The sequence below is a fragment of the Gossypium raimondii genome, chromosome 11 (assembly GCF_025698545.1).
Source record: "Gossypium raimondii isolate GPD5lz chromosome 11, ASM2569854v1, whole genome shotgun sequence".
In the NCBI taxonomy this organism is placed as follows: Eukaryota; Viridiplantae; Streptophyta; class Magnoliopsida; order Malvales; family Malvaceae; genus Gossypium; species Gossypium raimondii.
Genome location: NC_068575.1, coordinates 58735573 through 58756463, shown reverse-complemented (window position 1 = coordinate 58756463; position 20891 = coordinate 58735573). Strand labels below are relative to the sequence as shown.

Genomic DNA, 20891 nt, shown 5'->3' with positions numbered 1-20891 from the left:
CATTTTCTTTACCTAAATATTATAAAATATAAATTATTTATATGTGTTTAAAATTATTTATTGCGGTTAGAATTATTTACTTAAATAATGCTATAAAAATATTTTTATTAATATATTATTGACCTGTTTTTTTAATAGGTAAACTACATTAATAATTACTAAATTATAAATAAAATTTCATTGATGACTTAATTAAAAAAAGTATAATTTAGTTATTATAATTTTCGAAATTAATTTTTTATGAGTTAAATTATATATTTTAATTAGTATAATAATAATTTTAGTATTCAATTTTTATAATTTCCGCCGATTTCCTAAAAAAATACCACAGTATCCGAATCGAACGGTCGAGTTGGGGGAATTTCGCCGTCCCTAGTTGTTTCTTGTTAGGGACCAAAGACCTAGCTTTAGCTCTCTCCAAAGCCCACCAAAAAGAAAAAATGAAAACAATTCTAAAGTAACCACTTAGGAACCTTCACTCTTCAGAGCATCCATTGTTGTCCCAAGTAGCTTTAGTACTCTACCACCGAATTCCAACCCTTAAAACAATACCATTTGCAGAGTGGAAATGGGCATCTACGCCATGGATTTTGCACTCAAATTCAACCATTCTATTTTCTCTACTCCATACCCACCTAAACCTTCACCCAAATGTAGATTTCTAACCGCAAGATGCTCCCTCCCTCTCTCCTCTGACGGTGCCGCCACTGGTAAACTTTTTTTCTTTTTCACTCTTTGCTTCTAAACTCTCTCTCTCTCTCTCTCTCTCTCTCTCTCTCTCTCTCTCTCTCTCTTATAAATAAATAAATAAAAGTTGAAAAATCATTGGGTATCGGGTGGTTTCAGGGTTGGCGGAGAGGCCATGGAAGGTAGCGGATGCTAGGCTGGTTCTTGAAGATGGTTCTATTTGGAGGGCTAAATCTTTTGGTGCCTCTGGTACCCGAGTTGGCGAAGTGGTTTTCAACACTTCTTTAACAGGGTAACATGATATATATATATATATAGTATTTTGAATTTCAATTTCTCTTCATACCTTTTAACTAAATTAAAGAATTTTGCACTTGTTCTAATCTTGTGTATGAACAATGGAGTGCCGAAATAAGGTGAGACTAGATAAATTAAGGCTTTGTTAAAAAAATTAACTTTAAACAATGTTCAGTAAGATTATATAGTGTTTGGACAATAATGGTTGAAATTACATGTTGCTTCTTTTACTTTATTGTTATTTTTAAAGGGTGTTTAGGGCTGTCATTCCCTTTACAGTGTAGTTGCTTATCTTTTTATCTGTTATGCCTTTATTTTGAATCTCGCCACGGTGTAAATTACGTGGACTTAGGTGCATAGTTTAATGCATGGCCAAATTAATTGTTGTTCAGGTATCAGGAAATTCTAACAGATCCTAGTTATGCTGGTCAGTTTGTCTTGATGACCAATCCCCATATTGGCAATACCGGAGTAAATTTTGGTAAGTAAATTTCACTTGCCGAATCATTGCATTTCTGAATTGTTGAAAACTTTATGTTTTCTGATGTTGATGCATGCCACATCAGATGATGATGAATCCAGGCAGTGCTTTCTTGCTGGTTTGGTGATCAGAAGTCTAAGTATTACGTAATTTAATTTCTTGGATATACCCTTTTTACTTGTTTGGCATGAAAGGTTTGCTTATTTGAGTTATCAAATTTTAATTAAATGTTTTGCAGAACTTCCAATTGGAGATGTGTGGAAACGCTTGGTGATTATTTAGCGGAAAGAAATGTTATGGGAATTTGTGAGTCATAATACATGTAACTCGGTGTCTAGTTAAGAATCTGCTCCGACCTATTTTCATCTTTTGATGCCTTCCTAAAATGGCAGATGATGTTGACACACGTGCAATCACCCGCAGATTGAGGCAAGATGGAAGTCTTATTGGGGTTTTGAGCACTGAACAATCTAGAAGTGATGATGAACTTTTGGAAATGTCACGTTCATGGGACATTGTAGGTAAGATTGAGATACCCCTATCTTATTTGAAAGCTATGAGCACTTTTATATGGATAAAATCAGTTGTATCTATATTATTCTCGTATTTATTTCACAGGTATTGATTTAATAAGTGGTGTTACCTGTAATGCCCCGTACGAGTGGGTTGATGAAACAAAATCAGAATGGGACTTCAACTCCGATGGAAGAGATAGAGATACCTATAGAGTTAGTAATACTTTTTAAAGTTAATGTTGGAGAATTTAGATCCTTGTTTTGTGTCTGCCCTTACACTTCTCGGTTTCCTTTTGAATTGAAGGTTATTGCCTATGATTTTGGGATCAAACATAATATACTTCGACGCTTAGCATCTTATGGCTGTAAAATCACTGTTGTCCCATCCACATGGCCAGCAGCCGAAACCCTTAAGCTGAAGCCAGACGGAGTTCTTTTCAGCAATGGTCCAGGAGATCCATCTGCTGTTCCTTACGCCGTTGAGACAGTCAAGGAAATTTTAGGGAAAGTTCCTGTTTTCGGAATTTGCATGGGTCATCAGTTACTCGGGCAGGCTTTGGGTGGTAAAACCTTTAAGATGAAGTTTGGCCACCACGGTGGAAATCATCCTGTTCGTAATCTTCGGAATGGCCGTGTTGAGATTAGCGCTCAGGTGTGTTTAAGTAGCCAAAGTGTTTCCATTGAATAATTAGTTCATAGAGGCATCCCTTTTATGCAATTCCAAGCATTGTGTTTCCGCGTGGGTTTATTTTTTACTTTGAGATGAACCAACCCCAACTAAAACTGCACGCACACACAAGTAATAAAATCAAAAGTTTTACATATTTGCCTAGTATTGCACATATTATTCTTATATCTATTGACAATGTTTTAGGTATTTAAATGTTTGTATGTATGTCCGCTAACTTATTCAGTTCAGTATGTGTTTAAAGTCGTAACATCTCTTTCGGTTTATATTTTTGACATCGGAGTTCATGATTTGGCAGAACCACAACTATGCAGTCGATCCAGCCTCACTCCCTGAGGGTGTAGAAGTGACTCATGTTAATCTCAATGATGGAAGCTGTGCTGGTCTAGCTTATCCTGCTTTAAGTATTATGTCTCTTCAATACCATCCTGAAGCATCCCCAGGACCTCATGATTCAGATTGCGGTAAGAATTTCTTTACTACACCTAATTTCGACAATTTGATTTAGTCTTTCGCCTTTTAACCAAGATTGCAATTTTCTATTTCGTTAAAGAAAGGTCTCTTTGCTCAAGTCAAGTTAATTTCTTTGTACAGCTTTTAGAGAATTCATAGAGCTTATGGAGTCAACAAAACAAGCTGCTTGAAGGAACCTGTAACGTCAGGTTGTTTCAATTTTCAGGTATTAGTATCGTAGTAAATGTGCTTTCTTCTCAGCTGTGGTTCCTTTGGTATGTGCTTTAGCTGGCTATGGAACTATTTCTTTTATGAAATAGTTTTAGATAATTTGAATGTTGTCTATGTTTGAACTGACTTGATGGATCTTGTTTTAGTTTTAGCATTATTATATTGTCCTAAAAGTGAGGCAGTATTTTCGTTTTCTAAGATAAACCATTCCCCTTCCCCTTCCGTTTTAATTTTGTGGGAGTAGAAATCCTGGCTTTACCAAAGCCGAAAAGGTAGTCTGGTCTGGTCGAATGGCAAGTAGGGTGCCGCTGTCCTACTAAGCTGTAAGGTATATTTCACTTGGGTCGGTTGGGTTTTATTATCCGTAATAAAATCTGTTTATTAAAAATATAACTGTATTAACATCCAAATCTTAGTTAAATGACATTATTTGTCAGGCATTTAACACTAAATGTTGCAGCTCATTTTCTTAAATAAAATTTTAAACAGTATTTCGAGTTTGAAATCAAATGCCGTATCCATAACAATAAAGTAAATTCAAAAGAATGGTTTTGAATTTTATTAGTAAAATTAAAGTGGACTTAGAGAATTTGAGGTTACTATAGCTGTGAACCTGATGAAATTGACGAAGATAGTAATTATAACACTCCATTCGAAAATGATATTCGATTCACTGCTATCCTTTTCACACAAAAACGGTTGAAATATACCTGATGAATTCAAAGTAACAAAAAGGATTCACAATATGATTTTATTAAATATAATTTTCCCAGAAGTTTGACCGCGCAAACTGACACTAACTTTTTTTAAAAAAAATCTCGTACAATAATAGCTATTAACATTAATGTTCTCAAAACCCTTGAATATTAAATAAATAAAAAAAGCACCACAATCCAGTCTCCAGCTCCAAACATCCTTTTAAGCAGCATGGTTCAAAGATGGATTGTAAGGAAGGAATTAAGCACCAATTGTCCGTCCACCGCCATCTCCTTAGGGCCCATCATCTTAATGGTGGTGATACGGTGAAAGACTAAAATAATAATACGTCAATATCAAGTACACCGTCCTACAATGATCCCTAACTTCCCCCACATAAACCAGACTTTGGAGTTCACTTAACACCGCACACAAAAAAAGCCAACTAAATGCAAAATGTAGATCACCATCAAAAGCAATTACAAAACTTAGAAGCACTTCCTGTGGACAATGGATGGACCGGATTCATCATACTCACCCTTGGAAATCCACATCTGTAAAGCAAGAACGTCAGTGTCGGACAACCATAACACGAAAGAAGTAAAGCCAAAAATACAAAAATATTTACCTGCTGGAAGGTGCTGAGTGATGCCAAGATAGATCCTCCAATCCAGACACTGTACTTTCTCTCTGGTGGCGCAACGACCTTAATCTTCATGCTGCTTGGAGCAAGAGCAGTGATCTCCTTGCTCATGCGGTCCGCAATACCAGGGAACATAGTTGAACCCCCACTGAGCACAATGTTACCATAGAGATCCTTCCTGATATCCACATCGCACTTCATGATAGAGTTGTAGGTAGTTTCATGGATTCCAGCAGCTTCCATCCCGATGAAAGATGGCTGGAAGAGGACTTCCGGGCAACGGAATCTCTCAGCTCCAATAGTAATGACTTGTCCGTCAGGCAACTCATAGTTCTTCTCAACAGATGAGCTGCTCTTGGCAGTCTCCAGTTCCTGCTCATAGTCCAGGGCAACATAAGCAAGCTTCTCCTTCATGTCACGGACAATTTCCCGTTCAGCAGTGGTGGTGAACATGTAACCTCTCTCGGTAAGAATCTTCATCAAGGCATCGGTTAGATCACGACCTGCAAGGTCAAGACGGAGGATGGCATGTGGAAGGGCATATCCTTCATAGATTGGCACGGTGTGAGAAACACCATCACCGGAATCCAGCACAATACCTGTTCCAATAGAGAGAGAATCCAGTGTCAGCATGATTACAAAATATCTATAAAAATGAGAAAGGCTCGTAGAAGTTTCAAGTCTAACAAACCTGTTGTACGACCACTGGCATACAAAGAGAGAACGGCCTGGATGGCAACATACATAGCAGGTACATTGAAGGTCTCAAACATGATCTGAGTCATCTTTTCTCTATTGGCCTTGGGGTTGAGAGGTGCTTCCGTGAGAAGCACAGGGTGCTCCTCAGGAGCAACACGGAGTTCGTTGTAGAATGTATGATGCCAGATCTTTTCCATATCATCCCAGTTGCTCACAATACCATGCTCAATAGGATATTTCAAAGTAAGGATACCTCTTTTAGATTGTGCTTCATCTCCTACATAGGCATCCTTCTGACCCATCCCAACCATAACACCAGTGTGCCGGGGACGACCAACGATACTGGGAAAAACTGCCCTTGGAGCATCATCACCAGCAAAACCGGCCTACATTACAGACAAAATTAGCTTAACCATAAGATACTTTTCATAAAGAAATAAACAATAACCGAGATTATAACTCAGGTCTAGAAGAGTTCATAGTCCGGCCAGGTTTGTGTATAATATCATCATAATTCTTATGTGCCCAAGCTCGGCTTAGTCCATAATATGATCTCATATTTTACCGAAATCTACCAATAGTATTTTCTATTTCTTAAAATATATTTTTCATTTAATATTTAGTATTTTTTTGGGTATTCTTCATGTCCATGTTTATGGTCCATGTTCATGGATTATAGCTACCTTTCCCAACAATCTCCAAGGTCTAAATCTATGTCTCCTCTTAGGAGTGCAATGTGTCTTACCATTGATTAAGAAAATTAATGTTTAAATTATAGTATTATATATGTATCTATTATATCTATAAATTATATAATGTAAATGAGCTGAGCTGCGTTCAGGCTTTGAATGTAGAAGCCTGAGCTAAGCCCACTTAAACAGATTTTATCCTTGTCCAAGTCTAAAAGCTAGGTGTCAGGTTTGCTTTGGTCTAAAAAATAACTAACCTTCACCATTCCAGTTCCATTATCACAGACGAGGGGTTGAATATCCTCACCGTCGGCCATCTTTTACAATACTGCAAACAAGAATCTAGGTAGTGAGTACAGCAAAATCACTTGTCAACGCGAATTCTGTGCCCTTCAACTAATCTAAACAAGCTAAACTAAAGACATTTGACAAATCAATTTCTAGTTTCTCTAAATGGAAAAAAAATAAAGTAAAAGCAGAAACACTTAGTCAACATTAATTTCTTCAAATACAGAAAATAGAACAGTCCAATATCCTAGCTGTTTATGAAACAGCGCAAACAACTATAGTAGTTAAAATCGCAGGCAACATTCATTTGAGAGAATCTCATCAAGCTACCGTAAAATTCGATGAACAACAAATGGAATCAATTAGAAATAATGATCGAGATTAGAGCTTTTCTTAAAGATAAAAAAAAAAAACTTTGCAAAGTATTGAATCTACACAGTGAAAGCATTAATCAGGACAAGTTGGTCGAAGATCAAGTTCAAAATAAAGAGAAAAAATCAATTGTCGTTAGATCTATAAAGAATAGCAAATGTAATGAAGCGGATCAAGCTAAGTAAGGATCCAGTTGCAAAAGGAGCAGATCAAGTTAAATCTAACACTCTACAAACTTCTCGAACTGTAGATCTTAGTTGCATCATAGCCGAAACATCAAACTCAAGCATCAAATACACAGATCGGCAGAGTTTGAAGAAAATTTAAAGCAAAGTAAAAGGTTTACCTGAGTAAATGAAAGAACGAAGAGGAGCTTCAGAGTAAGAGAGAGAGGGAAGAAGAAGAAGAAGAACCAAAAACGACGACGCTTTTTTTCCTTTTTCTCTCTTCGCTGTAGTTGTGGTGCAGCTGCTGGAGAAGGCAGTGTGCAAGAAGAGAAAGAAAACGGGTATTTATCTATCTACATTTTTTTTTTCATAACCACGGGTGATTTTTTTTTTCGCATAATGGTTTAAAATGTCCTCAATTTTTTTTAAAAATAATTAAACTCTTATCACTTAAATTAATAAAATTTATCAAATAAGCCCTTTACCTAATATTAACAGTTACAATATTATATGGACATTAACAGAGCTTACAAGATGCTCTATATCAACTATAGTTGCTAACATGGTACTGTTACATCATCAAAAATATTAAAGGAAATATATATTTCTTTTACTAAAATGAACTTAAACATACGATTAATGATTCATTCGTTTTAAAGTGTAACTATTTTTAGTTAAAAATATTCTTTTAAATCATTTATTTGATTTTTATAACTTTATAAAACATTATTAAAATTTATAAAAAATTCAAATAAAATTCAATAAATTTTAAAAATAAAACCATTTAAAAGTTAAAGTCCAGATTCATTCAAGACGATTTTTCTAAATTATATAAAATTTAAATGATAGTAAAAATTAATTTTCTTTAAAATTTTGATATGTTTATCAATGATTTAATTCTATTTGTCTCGTATACAAAATAAAAAAAATATTTTTATAAAATAAATATAAATAACTTTAAATTTAACTTTATTAACTATAGGTGTAAAGGGTTTTTTTTAATTGTATGAATATATCCAATTAAAAAGTGTACCAATTATTTTATTACATGTGTAGCTTAAAAGTAGATATGTTCATGAGTCGAGTCAAATTTAGTTTGGGCCAATGTAACTAGACCAATTTTCTAAGCATGAACCCAACTAAAAAAATGGGCTTATTTTTTGTCCAAGCTAGACCCAATTTAAGAAAGATAAGCTCAGGTCCGGCTTAACCTGTCCATACTTGATTTTTTTAGATTATTTTTATTTTAATACAATTTTTTTAAAAAAATAATATACTAAATGCACAAAAAATACTAAAATTAAAATTTTCTAACACATTAAAAAGTTTTTATATTAAAACTCTACTATAAATATAATAAATGTTTTCTTTGATTAAAAAACACAAATAAATATTTTATTGTATTAAATATATTTTTAAAATTTTATATTTTTTGTTGGGTTATTTAGCTGGGTAATTTTTTTTAAGTTTTTGAATAATGGTTTAATTGTTAGCCGATTAGTGATTTAATATAAATATAAATATATATAATTATTATTTAATATATATAAGTAATATAATATTTTTTTAACATAATATATTTAGGTCGGGCAAGTTGGGCTCGAGTAAAAAATTCTTACCCAATGTCTGGCCCATATAAAAAATGAAACTTTCTCATTTTTCAAATGCAACTTCGGGCTTGGGTGAGCGGTCCGACTCATGAGCACTACCTTAAAGGTGTATCAATTATTTTGTAGCTTAAAATATTTTAATAATTAGATATATTCATACATTTATAAATAAATAAAAAAACTTTACATATACAATTAATAAAATTAAAATTATTTATAGTTATTTATAGCCTACAAATTTTCGCTTAATTGACAATGTGCTTTCTCTTTGAAGCTTGGATAAGTTTTATCATTTTGTAATCACAATTTGCATTAACAAGATAGAAATCATTGGTTTTGTAATACACCACTTGAGAGTTTAGTACGTTTTGATAAAATTATATGAAATAGTTTTAGATAATTTGAATGTTCTCTGTTTGACTGTGCTTGATGGATCTTGTTTTTAGTTTTAGCATTATTATTATATTATCTTGTCCTAAAAGTGAGGCAGCATGTTCATTTTCCTCCCCTTTTTCTTGGACAAACCATTCTCCTTCCATTTTAGTTTTGGTGGGAGTAGAAATCCTTCTGTCACCAAAGCCAAAAGGTAGACTGGTCTGGTCGCATGGCATGGCAAAACATATACCATCCAAATCTAGTTAAATCACATTATCTGTCAGATATATAACTAATCAAATATGGTATCCATAACAGTAAAGAAATTTCAAAAAATGGTTTTGGATATTACTAAATTTAAAGAGGGCTCGTATTTGAAGTTCTATTCGCTGTGAATCTGATGAAAATTTGAAGATAGTAATTATAGCATTGAGTTTGAATGTGATATGCGATTCAATGCCATCCCTTCCACACAAAAACGGTGGAATTATCCCTTCCACACACAATTGACTTGACATATTTTGAAGCATTCATCGAAACAAAACCATGCTCATCACCATAATTGAACAGGTTTATACCCAATGAATTCAAAGCAAAAAAGGATTCACAAGATTCCAAAACCAGGCATTAAATATAATTCCCATACAAGTTTGACCGCAAACTGACTAATTTTTCAAAAAAAAATCTCGTACAATAATAGCTATTAACATTAACGTTCTCAAAACCCTTGAATATTAAATAATAATAAGCACCACAATACAGTCTCCAGCTCCAAACATCCTTTTAAGCAAAATGCTTAAAAGATGGAAGATAAGCAAGTAGGGAATTAAGCAACAATTGTCCGCCCACCGCCAGCCCCATAGGGCCCGTCATCTTAATGGTGGCGATACGGTGAAAGGCTAAAATAATAGTACATCAATATCAAGTAGACCATCCTACAATGATCCCTAACTTCCCCCACATAAACCAGACTTTTGAGTTCACTTGACACGGCACACCAAAAAAAGCCAACTAAATGCAAAATGTAGATCACCATCAAAAGCAATTACAAAACTTAGAAGCACTTCCTGTGGACAATGGATGGACCGGATTCATCATACTCACCCTTGGAAATCCACATCTGTAAAGCAAGAACGTCAGTGTTGGACAACCATAACACGAGAGAAGTAAAGCCAAAAATACAAAAATATTTACCTGCTGGAAGGTGCTGAGTGATGCCAAGATAGATCCTCCAATCCAGACACTGTACTTTCTCTCTGGTGGCGCAACGACCTTAATCTTCATGCTGCTTGGAGCAAGAGCAGTGATCTCCTTGCTCATGCGGTCTGCAATACCAGGGAACATGGTTGAACCCCCACTGAGCACAATGTTACCGTAGAGATCCTTCCTGATATCCACATCGCACTTCATGATAGAGTTGTAGGTAGTTTCATGGATTCCAGCAGCTTCCATCCCGATGAAAGATGGCTGGAAGAGGACTTCTGGGCAACGGAATCTCTCAGCTCCAATAGTAATGACTTGTCCGTCAGGCAACTCATAGTTCTTCTCAACAGATGAGCTGCTCTTGGCAGTCTCCAGTTCCTGCTCATAGTCCAGGGCAACATAAGCAAGCTTCTCTTTCATGTCACGGACAATTTCCCGTTCAGCAGTGGTGGTGAACATGTAACCTCTCTCGGTAAGAATCTTCATCAAGGCATCGGTTAGATCACGACCTGCAAGGTCAAGACGGAGGATGGCATGTGGAAGGGCATATCCTTCATAGATTGGCACGGTGTGAGAAACACCATCACCGGAATCCAGCACAATACCTGTTCCAATAGAGAGATAATCCAGTGTCAGCATGATTCCAAAATATCATTAAAATGAGAAAAGCTCATAGAACTTTCAAGTCTAACAAACCTGTTGTACGACCACTGGCATACAAAGAGAGGACGGCCTGGATGGCAACATACATAGCAGGTACATTGAAGGTCTCAAACATGATCTGAGTCATCTTTTCTCTATTGGCCTTGGGGTTGAGAGGTGCTTCCGTGAGAAGCACAGGGTGCTCCTCAGGAGCAACACGGAGTTCATTGTAGAATGTATGATGCCAGATCTTTTCCATATCATCCCAGTTGCTCACAATACCATGCTCAATAGGATATTTCAAAGTAAGGATACCTCTTTTAGATTGTGCTTCATCTCCTACATAGGCATCCTTCTGACCCATCCCAACCATAACACCAGTGTGTCGGGGACGACCAACGATACTGGGAAAAACAGCCCTTGGAGCATCATCACCAGCAAAACCGGCCTGCATTACAGACAAAATTAGCTTAACCATAAGATACTTTTCAGAAAGAAATAAACAATAACCAAGATTATAACTCAAGTTTAGAGGTGTTCATAAACCAGGTCAAGTTTGTGTATGATATCATCATAATTCTTCTGTGCCAAATCTCGGGTTGGTCCAAAATATTATCTAAATCCACCAATATTATTTCTATTTTTTAAATATTCTTCATGTCTTTGTCCATGTTTGGGGATTGTAGCTATCTCACCTAACAATGCCATCTCCAATGTTCAAACATGTGTCTTCCCTTGAGAGTGCAGCTTACCATTGATTAAAAAAATTTAAGCCTTATTATATATAAATATTGGCCCCTGAACTTAACAACTTTTCTCACACTGTCCCCTAAACTTTTTTTGGATCATATTGGTACTTAAGGTTGGCATCTGTTACACAGATTGGTCCTTACACTAACACCGTTTGTTCTTTTAAGAATTTGTTGATGTGGATAAAGCATGGGGCTGACACATGGATTCATCTTTAACCATTCCTAAATTTTTTTTAAAAAAAATTAAAATTTGTTAAAAAAATATAAGAAATATACAAATTATAAAACTTCAAATATATATATATTGAAAATAAAAATAAAAAGAATATGTAAATTGAAAAAAAGAATATGTAAAAAATTGAAAATAAAAATAACAAATTTAGTTAAATTTAAAAAAAAACTAAATATGTTTAAAAATAAATAAATTTGGTTAAATTTTTACAAAATTACAAGAAATTGTAAAATTAAAAAATTTTAAACATTAAAGAAACAAAAATTGACTGGTTGACATTGGTCAACTCCCTGTCAACATTAGTCAATGCTGGTCAAGCCCAATTAACTTCAGTCAACGCAGATCAATTTTTCTTTTTTTGTAAATTTTAAAAAATATTTTTATTTTTTACTTTTTTTTTAAGTTGTATATTTAAAGATTAAGCTTTTAAATGTTAAATTTTAACTTAACTTTTATTTTCATTTTTTTATATTCAATTTTTGAATTTTATAATTTATAATATCTCTTTAAAAAATTAAAAAAATTTCTGAATCTTTTCAAAATTTTTAAGGTTTTTTTTTAAATTTTTAAGAATGATTAAAGATGAATCCATGTGTCACCCCTTATTTCTCCCCGTGTCACCCTCATACTTTTCCACATCAACAAATTCTTTTGCTTTTCCCATCAACAAATTCTTTAAAAATAAAGAGGGTTAGTGTAAGAACCAATCTGTGTGACAGATGCCAACATTAGGGGCCTATATGATAAAAGCAAAAGTCTAAAGGCCAATGTGAAAAAAGTTGCCAAATTCAAGGGTCAATCTACATATTAAGCTTTAAAAAAACTAATGGTGTTAACTATATGGACCAATTTGTGTAATGGATGCCAACTTTAGGGACTAATGTGATTCAAAAATATGTTTAGGGGCAAATTTGAGGAAAGTTGCTAAGTTTAGGGGTCAATCTATATATTAAGCCAAAAATTAATATTTAAATTATAATATTATGTATTTATTTCATATATAAATTATATAATATATAAAATAAAATAAATTTAATATTTATAAAATTAGAAAATAAGCTGCGCTATTCAAGCTTTGAACGTAGAAGCCCGAGCTACGCCCACTTAAAAGTGATTTTTTTTCTTTTATGTCTTAGCCTAAAGGCTAGGAGTCAGGTTTGCTTTGGTCTAAAAATTAACTAACCATTATCACCAAAAATAAAATAAATTTAACTAACCTTCACCATTCCAGTTCCATTATCACAGACGAGGGGTTGAATATCCTCACCGTCGGCCATCTTTTACAATACTACAAACAAGAATAGAGGTAATGAGTATGACAAAATCACCTGCCAACTCGGATTCTGTGCCCTTCAACTAATCTAGACAAGTTAAATTAAAGACATTTGACAAATCAATTTCTAGTTTCTCTAAATGGGAAAAAGATAAAGTAAAAACAGAAACACTTAGTCAACATTAATTTCTTCAAATACATAAAATCGAATAGTCCAATATCCTAGCTGCCTATGAAACAGCGCAAACAACTATAGTAGCTAAAATCGTAGGCAACATTCAATTGAAAGAATTTAATCAAGCTACCGTATAATTCGATGAACAACAAATGGAATCAATTAGAAATAATGATCGAGATTACAGCTTTTCTTCAAGATAAAAAAAAAAAACTTTGCAAAGTATTGAATCTACACAATGAAAGCATTAATCAGGACAAGTTGGTCAAAGATCAAGTTCAAAATAAAGAGAAAAAATCAATTCTCGTTAGATCTATAAAAAAATGTAATGAAGCGGATCAAGCTAAGTACAGATCCAGCTGCAAAAGGAGCAGATCAAGTTAAATCTAACACTCTAGAAACTTATAGAACTGTAGATCTCAGATGCATCATAGCCAAAACATCAAACTCAAACATCAAATACACAGATCGACAGATTTTGAAGAAAAATAAAAGCAAAGTAAAAGGTTTACCTGAGTGAACAAAAGAACGAAAGAGGAGCTTCTGAGAAAGAGAGAGAGGGAAGAAGAAAAAGAAGAAGAAGAAGCAAAAACGACGACGCTTTTTTTCCCCTTTTTCAGTTTTTCTCTCTTCTCCGTGGTGCAGCTGCTGGAGGCGTAAATGCAATGTGTTAGAAGTGAAAGATAACAGGTATTTATGCATCAGCCCTTTTTTTCCTTTTTTTTTTTTGCATAACCACGAGTGAAATTATTTTTAACGTCTTAAAAATAAAATGTTTTTTATTTATTTTAAAAGAAACTTTATTTAATAAATATATTTGATATATATCATATTTGGTACCTATATTTTCATAAAATATTCAATGCGGTACCTTCACTTTTAAAATGTCCAACGAAACACTTGAACTATCAATGTATGTTTTGTTATGATTCTTATACTTTCATAAAATGTCAAATGTAGTGTATAATTTTTTATTAATCAGATGTTTAGTTATTTGTTTTATTTTATTTTTATTTTTGTTTTATTTAATTTTTCACAATAATGTTATAGTATTCACGTGGACTTGATGATTTGGAAAAGAAAATTCTACATGTCAAATTTTAATTGATTGATTTAGCAATTCAAAAATAATGTTAACATCATGTACTATAATAGAACATATATTGATAATTCAGTACCGCATTGGACATTCTAAAATACCGGTACCACATTGAACATTTCATAAAAGTACAAGTATCATAATAAAATACATTTTGATAGTTTAAGTATCAAATTAGACATTTTCAAAGTACATTTACCATATTAAACATTTTATGAAAGGAAATGCACCAAATATGAAATTATCCCACTGTATTTTTATTTATAATTAGGTCGAGGTTATTTAATTGCAATAATTTAGGTCGCTTTAATATTTTCCAATTCCTACGGATTAATTGATAAATTACACATTATTTAAATTATATTTTAGTTATTCAACTTTGATGACTTATATTAAGTCGAATCCCTAAAATTAAAAGATATGATTAAAAAATACATACTAAACCATTATACAAAAATTATATTGTGTAAGATTTTTTGTTTTAGTCCAAGATTATAGTAATTTCCATAAAAGGATTTTACAAACCATTATAAATTGAAGGACTGTCTCCGCTGTTTTTACACTAACCGCAGGTAAACGCACTGCCCATCCAAACTCATCCAACATCAAGAAATAGTAAAACATTTATTGCCTTCTACTTGGTAGATGGAGTGGAGATCTTCGTTAAGGCATATATATACCACAAGAAAGAAATGATAAATTTCTTAATTTAATTTAATCATTTGTTCACAGTTTTTCTTTTATTCAATTTAATCTTGATTTTAAATGTAATTTGAATTTAGTTAATATCTTTATGAACTCTAATCATTAATGTTTTGCATGTATTACATATGTATAATTCTTGTAAAATTTTTATTGATGGTGTATTTGGATGCTTATAACATTTAAAATATTTGGGTTGACGATGTGGAGTTATTTTATCAAGCAAATATTTTTTCAAAAATACTCAAGAAATGAGAGAAATAAATAAATAAAACATTTATACCATTTGTTGATGGCATATTCTCATCATAAGTCCCTCCGCCCATATCAATCTATATAATGGATTCACTTGCATTTTTAATTTACATTATTAGTCCTTTGTATTTTACATATGTCACAAATTAATCTTATTAATTATTACTATTTTTAAAAGAATGCTTAAGTGTGTAAAAGGCTCTTGAATTTTAAAAAGAAGATCAAATAAATTTTTTTTTTTGCACTCAATTGGGTACCTAAACTGTCAAAATGCATAAAAAATGCCCTTTTAACGGTTAAAGGGCTTTTTTGATACATTTTGGTAGTTTAGGTACCTAATTGAGTCAAAGAGTATTTTTGATGCATTTTGGTAGTTCGGATACCTAATTAAGTGCAAAAAAAAAAACAATGGTTTTAATTTCTTTTAAAGTTTGAGGTTTTTATACTCTTGAAGCCTTAAAAGAAATGAATTTCATCTAATTTTTACAATTATTTTAAAACTAATACAAAATGTTAGAATATTTGAAGTAAAAGTGTATATAAATAAATAATGAAATTTAAATATATTAAAATGTATTCAACATTAATATTAAAAAGTTTTTAAAATCTTAATATTTTAAAATTTAATTATTTAAGGAGAATATTTGATGAATCATCATCAGCGCATAGGTTTCATGCATTATCAATTAATAATAAGATGACACATTGTCACTCATATGTAAAACAAAAAATATTGAAGGGTTTAAAATAAATATAAATAATTTTTTAAATAAATATTAATTATCATTGTTAAACATAAAAATACAAAACTTGAAATTGAAAACCTCAAAACCGAAATCTGAAACCAAAACCTAAACCTAAAATTTAAAACTTGAAAGAAAAATAACAAATGTAATTAATATTTAATTATGTTTAATAAGTTAATATTATTTATTTTCAAGTACTTCAATATTTTTTTACACTGTATCATTTTATTATTAATTAATAGTGCTTGTGAAAACCCTCGATTTAAATGCAATTCAAAATACCCAAAACACTAAATTTTATCTGCCATATCTAAAGAAGAAATATTTAATTGAAAACCAAAAAAAAAAAAAGCCCGGTAAGACCAAAGTTTAACAATATCATGTTATTAAAATAATATAATCATCAAAGCTGATTTTAAATTAGTACAATAATGAGAATTCACAAGGCAAATGACATTGTAATTCATGAATAATCTGATGAATTGATTTTTTTTTCTTTTAATTAATAGTTCCTATTCTCAGCCAGCATGCGTACACCATTACACAACAGACTCCGATAGCCATTTAGCCATATAATTACCAATCGTGTTATAGACCCTCGGCACCTTTTCAAGTTCGACCTCCCAGCGCCGTTGTAGCAGCACCGTAATCCTCCGAACCAGTGAGCAATCATGCCTGCCATCAGTTGCAGCGCTTCACTGCTGTTGCTCTCGACTATAATCTGTCCATAAACTTTATCCAAACCAGCAAGAACCACCCAAAACTCCGAGTGGAGAACCGCCGCTATGCCAAGCTGCCTAGTAAACACAACAATCCAGCTTAAATGGCAATTGATTGTATCTTGAAGTAAATAGTTTATTACGTCTTGTTTCTTTTCGTTTGTAATGAGATTATCAAGATTTTGTTTTCATTGAAAATTTTATGATATTTTGTTATTTTTCATGTTAGATTCTAGTTGAGAATGTGCTTTCTCTTTGGAGCTTGGATAAATTTCAACATTTTTGTGGTCAGAAATTGCATTAATAAGATTGAAGTTATTAGTTTGTTGAATCTCGTTTTTCTTTTCATTTATAATGAAATTAGTAGGATTCTATTTTCATTGAAAATTATATGATGTTTGATTTTTTTTCGATGTTAGATTCTAATTGACAATACACTTTCTTTTTAGATCTTCACATGTTTTAACATTTTGCAGTTACAATTTGCCTTAACAAGATTAAATAATTACTTTTGCAGTATGTCGCTTCAGAGTTCATTGCATTTTGATAAATGGATATATTTTGTATAATTTTTTTAAAAATAGGATTAAATTAACTTTTTTTTTAGAATTAATATTAAATTGGGACTAAATTTAATAGTGTCAGAAAATTTAATGCGGATTTGAAAATGAGATTTGATTCAGAGCTATCCATTCCACACAAAAATGGTGAAATTATAAAGGGAGCTCGCATAATCCTTCACACACAATTGACTTGACAAATTTTGAAGCATGCATCGAAACAAAACCATGTTCACCATCACCACAATTAAACAGGTTTATACCCGATGAATTCAAAGCATAAAAGGATTCACAATATTCCAAAACCAGGTATTAAATATAATTTCCGTAGAAGTTTGACCGCAAACTGACTCTAATTTTTCAAAAAAAATCTCGTACAATAATAGCTATTAACACTAATGTTCTCAAAACCCTTGAATATTAAATAAATAAAAAAAGCACCACAATCCAGTCTCCAGCTCCAAACATCCTTTTAAGCAACATGGTTCAAAGATGGATTGTAAGGAAGGAATTAAGCACCAATTGTCCGCCCACCGCCATCTCCATAGGACCCATCATCTTAATGGTGGTGATACGGTGAAAGGCTAAAATAATAATACGTCAATATCAAGTACACCATCCTACAATGATCCCTAACTCTCCCCACATAAACCAGACTTTGGACTTCACTTAACATCGCACACAAAAAAAGCCAACTAAATGCAAAATGTAGATCACCATCAAAAGCAATTACAAAACTTAGAAGCACTTCCTGTGGACAATGGATGGACCGGATTCATCATACTCACCCTTGGAAATCCACATCTGTAAAGCAAAAACGTCAGTGTCGGACAACCATAACACGAGAGAAGTAAAGCCAAAAATACAAAAATATTTACCTGCTGGAAGGTGCTGAGTGATGCCAAGATAGATCCTCCAATCCAGACACTGTACTTTCTCTCTGGTGGCGCAACGACCTTAATCTTCATGCTGCTTGGAGCAAGAGCAGTGATCTCCTTGCTCATGCGGTCTGCAATACCAGGAACATGGTTGAACCCCACTGAGCACAATGTTACCGAGAGATCCTTCCTGATATCCACATCGCACTTCATGATAGAGTTGTAGGTAGTTTCATGGATTCCAGCAGCTTCCATCCCGATGAAAGATGGCTGGAAGAGGACTTCCGGCAACGGAATCTCTCAGCTCCAATAGTAATGACTTGTCCGTCAGGCAACTCATAGTTCTTCTCAACAGATGAGCTGCTCTTGGCAGTCTCCAGTTCCTGCTCATAGTCCAGGGCAACATAAGCAAGCTTCTCCTTCATGTCACGGACAATTTCCGTTCAGCAGTGGTGGTGAACATGTAACCTCTCTCGGTAAGAATCTTCATCAAGGCATCGGTTAGATCACGACCTGCAAGGTCAAGACGGAGGATGGCATGTGGAAGGGCATATCCTTCATAGATTGGCACGGTGTGAGAAACACCATCACCGGAATCCAGCACAATACCTGTTCCAATAGAGAGAGAATCCAGTGTCAGCATGATTACAAAATATCTATAAAAATGAGAAAGGCTCATAGAAGTTTCAAGTCTAACAAACCTGTTGTACGACCACTGGCATACAAAGAGAGAACGGCCTGGATGGCAACATACATAGCAGGTACATTGAAGGTCTCAAACATGATCTGAGTCATCTTTTCTCTATTGGCCTTGGGGTTGAGAGGTGCTTCCGTGAGAAGCACAGGGTGCTCCTCAGGAGCAACACGGAGCTCGTTGTAGAATGTATGATGCCAAATCTTTTCCATATCATCCCAGTTGCTCACAATACCATGCTCAATAGGATATTTCAAAGTAAGGATACCTCTTTTAGATTGTGCTTCATCTCCTACATAGGCATCCTTCTGACCCATCCCAACCATAACACCAGTGTGCCGGGGACGACCAACAATACTGGGAAAAACTGCCCTTGGAGCATCATCACCAGCAAAACCGGCCTGCATTACAGACAAAATTAGCTTAACCATAATATACTTTCAGAAAGAAATAAACAATAACCGAGATTTATAACTCAGGGTTAGAGGTGTTCATAGAAAGGGCCAGGTTTGTGTATGATATCATCATAATTCCTATGTGCACAAGCTTGGCTTAGTCCAAAATATGATCTTAAATTTTACCCAAATCCACCAATACTACTTCTATTTTTTAAAATATAGTTTTCATTTAATATTTAGTATTTTTTGGTGTTCTTCATGTCCCTTTTACGGTCCATGTTTGATAATTGTAGTTAAATTATAGTATTATATATTTAACTATCATATATATACATATAGATTATATAACAGAAATGAGCTGAGCTGGGTTCAAGCTTTGTATGTAGAAGCCTGCGCTAGGCCCACTTTAACGGATTTTTTTATTTTGTCTAAGCCTAAAGGCTAGGAGTCAGGTTTGCTTTAGTCTAAACATTAACTAACCTTCACCATTCCAGTTCCATTATCACAGACGAGGGGTTGAATATCCTCACCGTCGGCCATCTTTTACAATACTGCAAACAAGAATCGAGGTAGTGAGTGCAGCAAAAACACTTGTCAACGCGTATTATGTGCCCTTCAACTAATCTAGACAAGTTAAATTAAAGACATTTGACAAATCAATATCTAGTTTCTCTAAATGGAAAAAGAAGTAAAAAGCAGAAACACTTGGTCAACATTAATTTCTTCAAATACAGAAAATAGAACAGCCCAATATCCTAGCTGTCTATGAAACAGCGCAAACAACTATAGTAGTTAAAATCGTAGGCAACATTTATTTGAGAGAATCTAATCAAGCTACCGTATAATCCGATGAACAACAAATTGAATCAATTAGAAATAAAGATCGAGATTAGAGGTCTTAAAGCTCTTAAAACAAAAACTTTGAAAAGTATCGAATCTACACAATGAAAGCATTAATCAGGACAAGTTGGTCGAAGATCAAGTTCAAAACAAAGAGAAACAATCAATTCTCGTTAGATCTATAAAGAAATAGCAAATGAAATGAAGTGGATCGAGCTAAGTAAAGATCAGCTACAAAAGGAGCAGATCGAGTTAAATCTAACACTCCTAAACGCTTTAGAAACTTTTAGAACTGTAGATCTCAGTTGCATCATAACCAAAACATCAAACTCAAACATCAAATACACAGATCTGCAGATTTTGAAGAAAAATAAAAGCAAAATATAAGGTTTACCTGAATAAATGAAAGAACGAAGGAGGAACTTCGGAGAAAGAGAGAGAGCGAAGTAGAAGAAGAAGCAAGAACGACGACGCTTTTTTTCCCCTTTACTCTCTTCTCTGTAGTTGTGGTGCAGCTGCTGGAGACGTAAATGCAGTGTGTAAGAGAAGAAAGAAAACCGGTATTTATCTATCTACAATTTCTTTCTTTTTTTGGATATGATATTTTTTTAATGTTTTAAAAATAAAATATTTTTCATTTATTTTAATTTATTAAATATATTTAAGATAATAACAGATTCTGTACATATATTTTCTTAAAATGTTAAATGAGGTACTTGAACTATCAATATATATTTATTATGATTCCTATAATTATATTAATTATATTGTTTTTTTATTAATTATATTGTTTTTTATTTTATTTAATTGCTCACATAATATTATATTATTC

The 20891-nt window shown here is 33.2% G+C and overlaps 3 protein-coding genes and 1 pseudogene across 6 annotated transcripts; 1 reads left to right on the top strand and 3 right to left on the bottom strand.

Moving 5' to 3' along the window:
- Positions 1 to 339: 339 nt before the first annotated feature.
- LOC105802301 (carbamoyl-phosphate synthase small chain, chloroplastic) lies at positions 340 to 3556 on the top strand. Its single transcript, XM_012633866.2, has 10 exons — positions 340 to 710; positions 847 to 979; positions 1377 to 1465; positions 1551 to 1611; positions 1704 to 1771; positions 1858 to 1986; positions 2084 to 2193; positions 2285 to 2632; positions 2967 to 3132; positions 3263 to 3556. Exons 1-10 carry the CDS (start codon positions 569 to 571, stop codon positions 3310 to 3312), a joined length of 1296 nt encoding a protein of 431 aa, XP_012489320.2. The 5' UTR covers positions 340 to 568; the 3' UTR covers positions 3313 to 3556.
- Positions 3557 to 4077: 521 nt separating this feature from the next.
- Positions 4078 to 20605, bottom strand: LOC105802305 (actin-7). Of its 3 annotated transcripts, none has more exons than XM_052624046.1 (5): positions 20454 to 20605; positions 6337 to 6407; positions 5383 to 5776; positions 4677 to 5290; positions 4078 to 4602 (listed from the first exon to the last, which is right to left on the bottom strand). In XM_052624046.1, the coding sequence occupies exons 2-5, from the start codon at positions 6394 to 6396 to the stop codon at positions 4537 to 4539; spliced, it is 1134 nt and encodes a 377-aa protein (XP_052480006.1). In that variant the 5' UTR covers positions 6397 to 6407; positions 20454 to 20605; the 3' UTR covers positions 4078 to 4536. The 3 variants fall into 3 exon arrangements, with proteins under 3 accessions (XP_052480006.1, XP_052480007.1, XP_012489324.1); XM_052624047.1 differs by lacking the exon at positions 20454 to 20605 and adding an exon at positions 13681 to 13830; XM_012633870.2 differs by lacking the exon at positions 20454 to 20605 and adding an exon at positions 7086 to 7252.
- LOC105802304 (actin-7) lies at positions 9595 to 20605 on the bottom strand. Of its 2 annotated transcripts, none has more exons than XM_052624045.1 (5): positions 20454 to 20605; positions 12938 to 13008; positions 10791 to 11184; positions 10086 to 10699; positions 9595 to 10011 (listed from the first exon to the last, which is right to left on the bottom strand). In XM_052624045.1, exons 2-5 carry the CDS (start codon positions 12995 to 12997, stop codon positions 9946 to 9948), a joined length of 1134 nt encoding a protein of 377 aa, XP_052480005.1. In that variant the 5' UTR covers positions 12998 to 13008; positions 20454 to 20605; the 3' UTR covers positions 9595 to 9945. The 2 variants fall into 2 exon arrangements, with proteins under 2 accessions (XP_052480005.1, XP_012489321.1); XM_012633867.2 differs by lacking the exon at positions 20454 to 20605 and adding an exon at positions 13681 to 13830.
- On the bottom strand, positions 17547 to 20605 carry LOC105802303 (actin-7-like; annotated as a pseudogene).
- Positions 20606 to 20891: the final 286 nt, after the last annotated feature.

Coding starts and splice junctions, on each gene's coding strand:
- LOC105802301 (XM_012633866.2), top strand. CDS start 569: ATGGGCATCTACGCCATGGATTTTGCACTCAAATTCAACCATTCTATT. Junction 1,466..1,550: donor CAATACCGGAGTAAATTTTG/GTAAGTAAATTT, acceptor ATGCCACATCAG/ATGATGATGAATCCAGGCAG. Junction 3,133..3,262: donor ACCTCATGATTCAGATTGCG/GTAAGAATTTCT, acceptor TTCTTTGTACAG/CTTTTAGAGAATTCATAGAG.
- LOC105802305 (XM_052624046.1), bottom strand. CDS start 6,396: ATGGCCGACGGTGAGGATATTCAACCCCTCGTCTGTGATAATGGAACT. Junction 5,777..6,336: donor ATGGAACTGGAATGGTGAAG/GTTAGTTATTTT, acceptor TCTGTAATGTAG/GCCGGTTTTGCTGGTGATGA. Junction 5,291..5,382: donor TGCCAGTGGTCGTACAACAG/GTTTGTTAGACT, acceptor CTATTGGAACAG/GTATTGTGCTGGATTCCGGT.
- LOC105802304 (XM_052624045.1), bottom strand. CDS start 12,997: ATGGCCGACGGTGAGGATATTCAACCCCTCGTCTGTGATAATGGAACT. Junction 10,700..10,790: donor TGCCAGTGGTCGTACAACAG/GTTTGTTAGACT, acceptor CTATTGGAACAG/GTATTGTGCTGGATTCCGGT. Junction 10,012..10,085: donor CACTCAGCACCTTCCAGCAG/GTAAATATTTTT, acceptor CTTGCTTTACAG/ATGTGGATTTCCAAGGGTGA.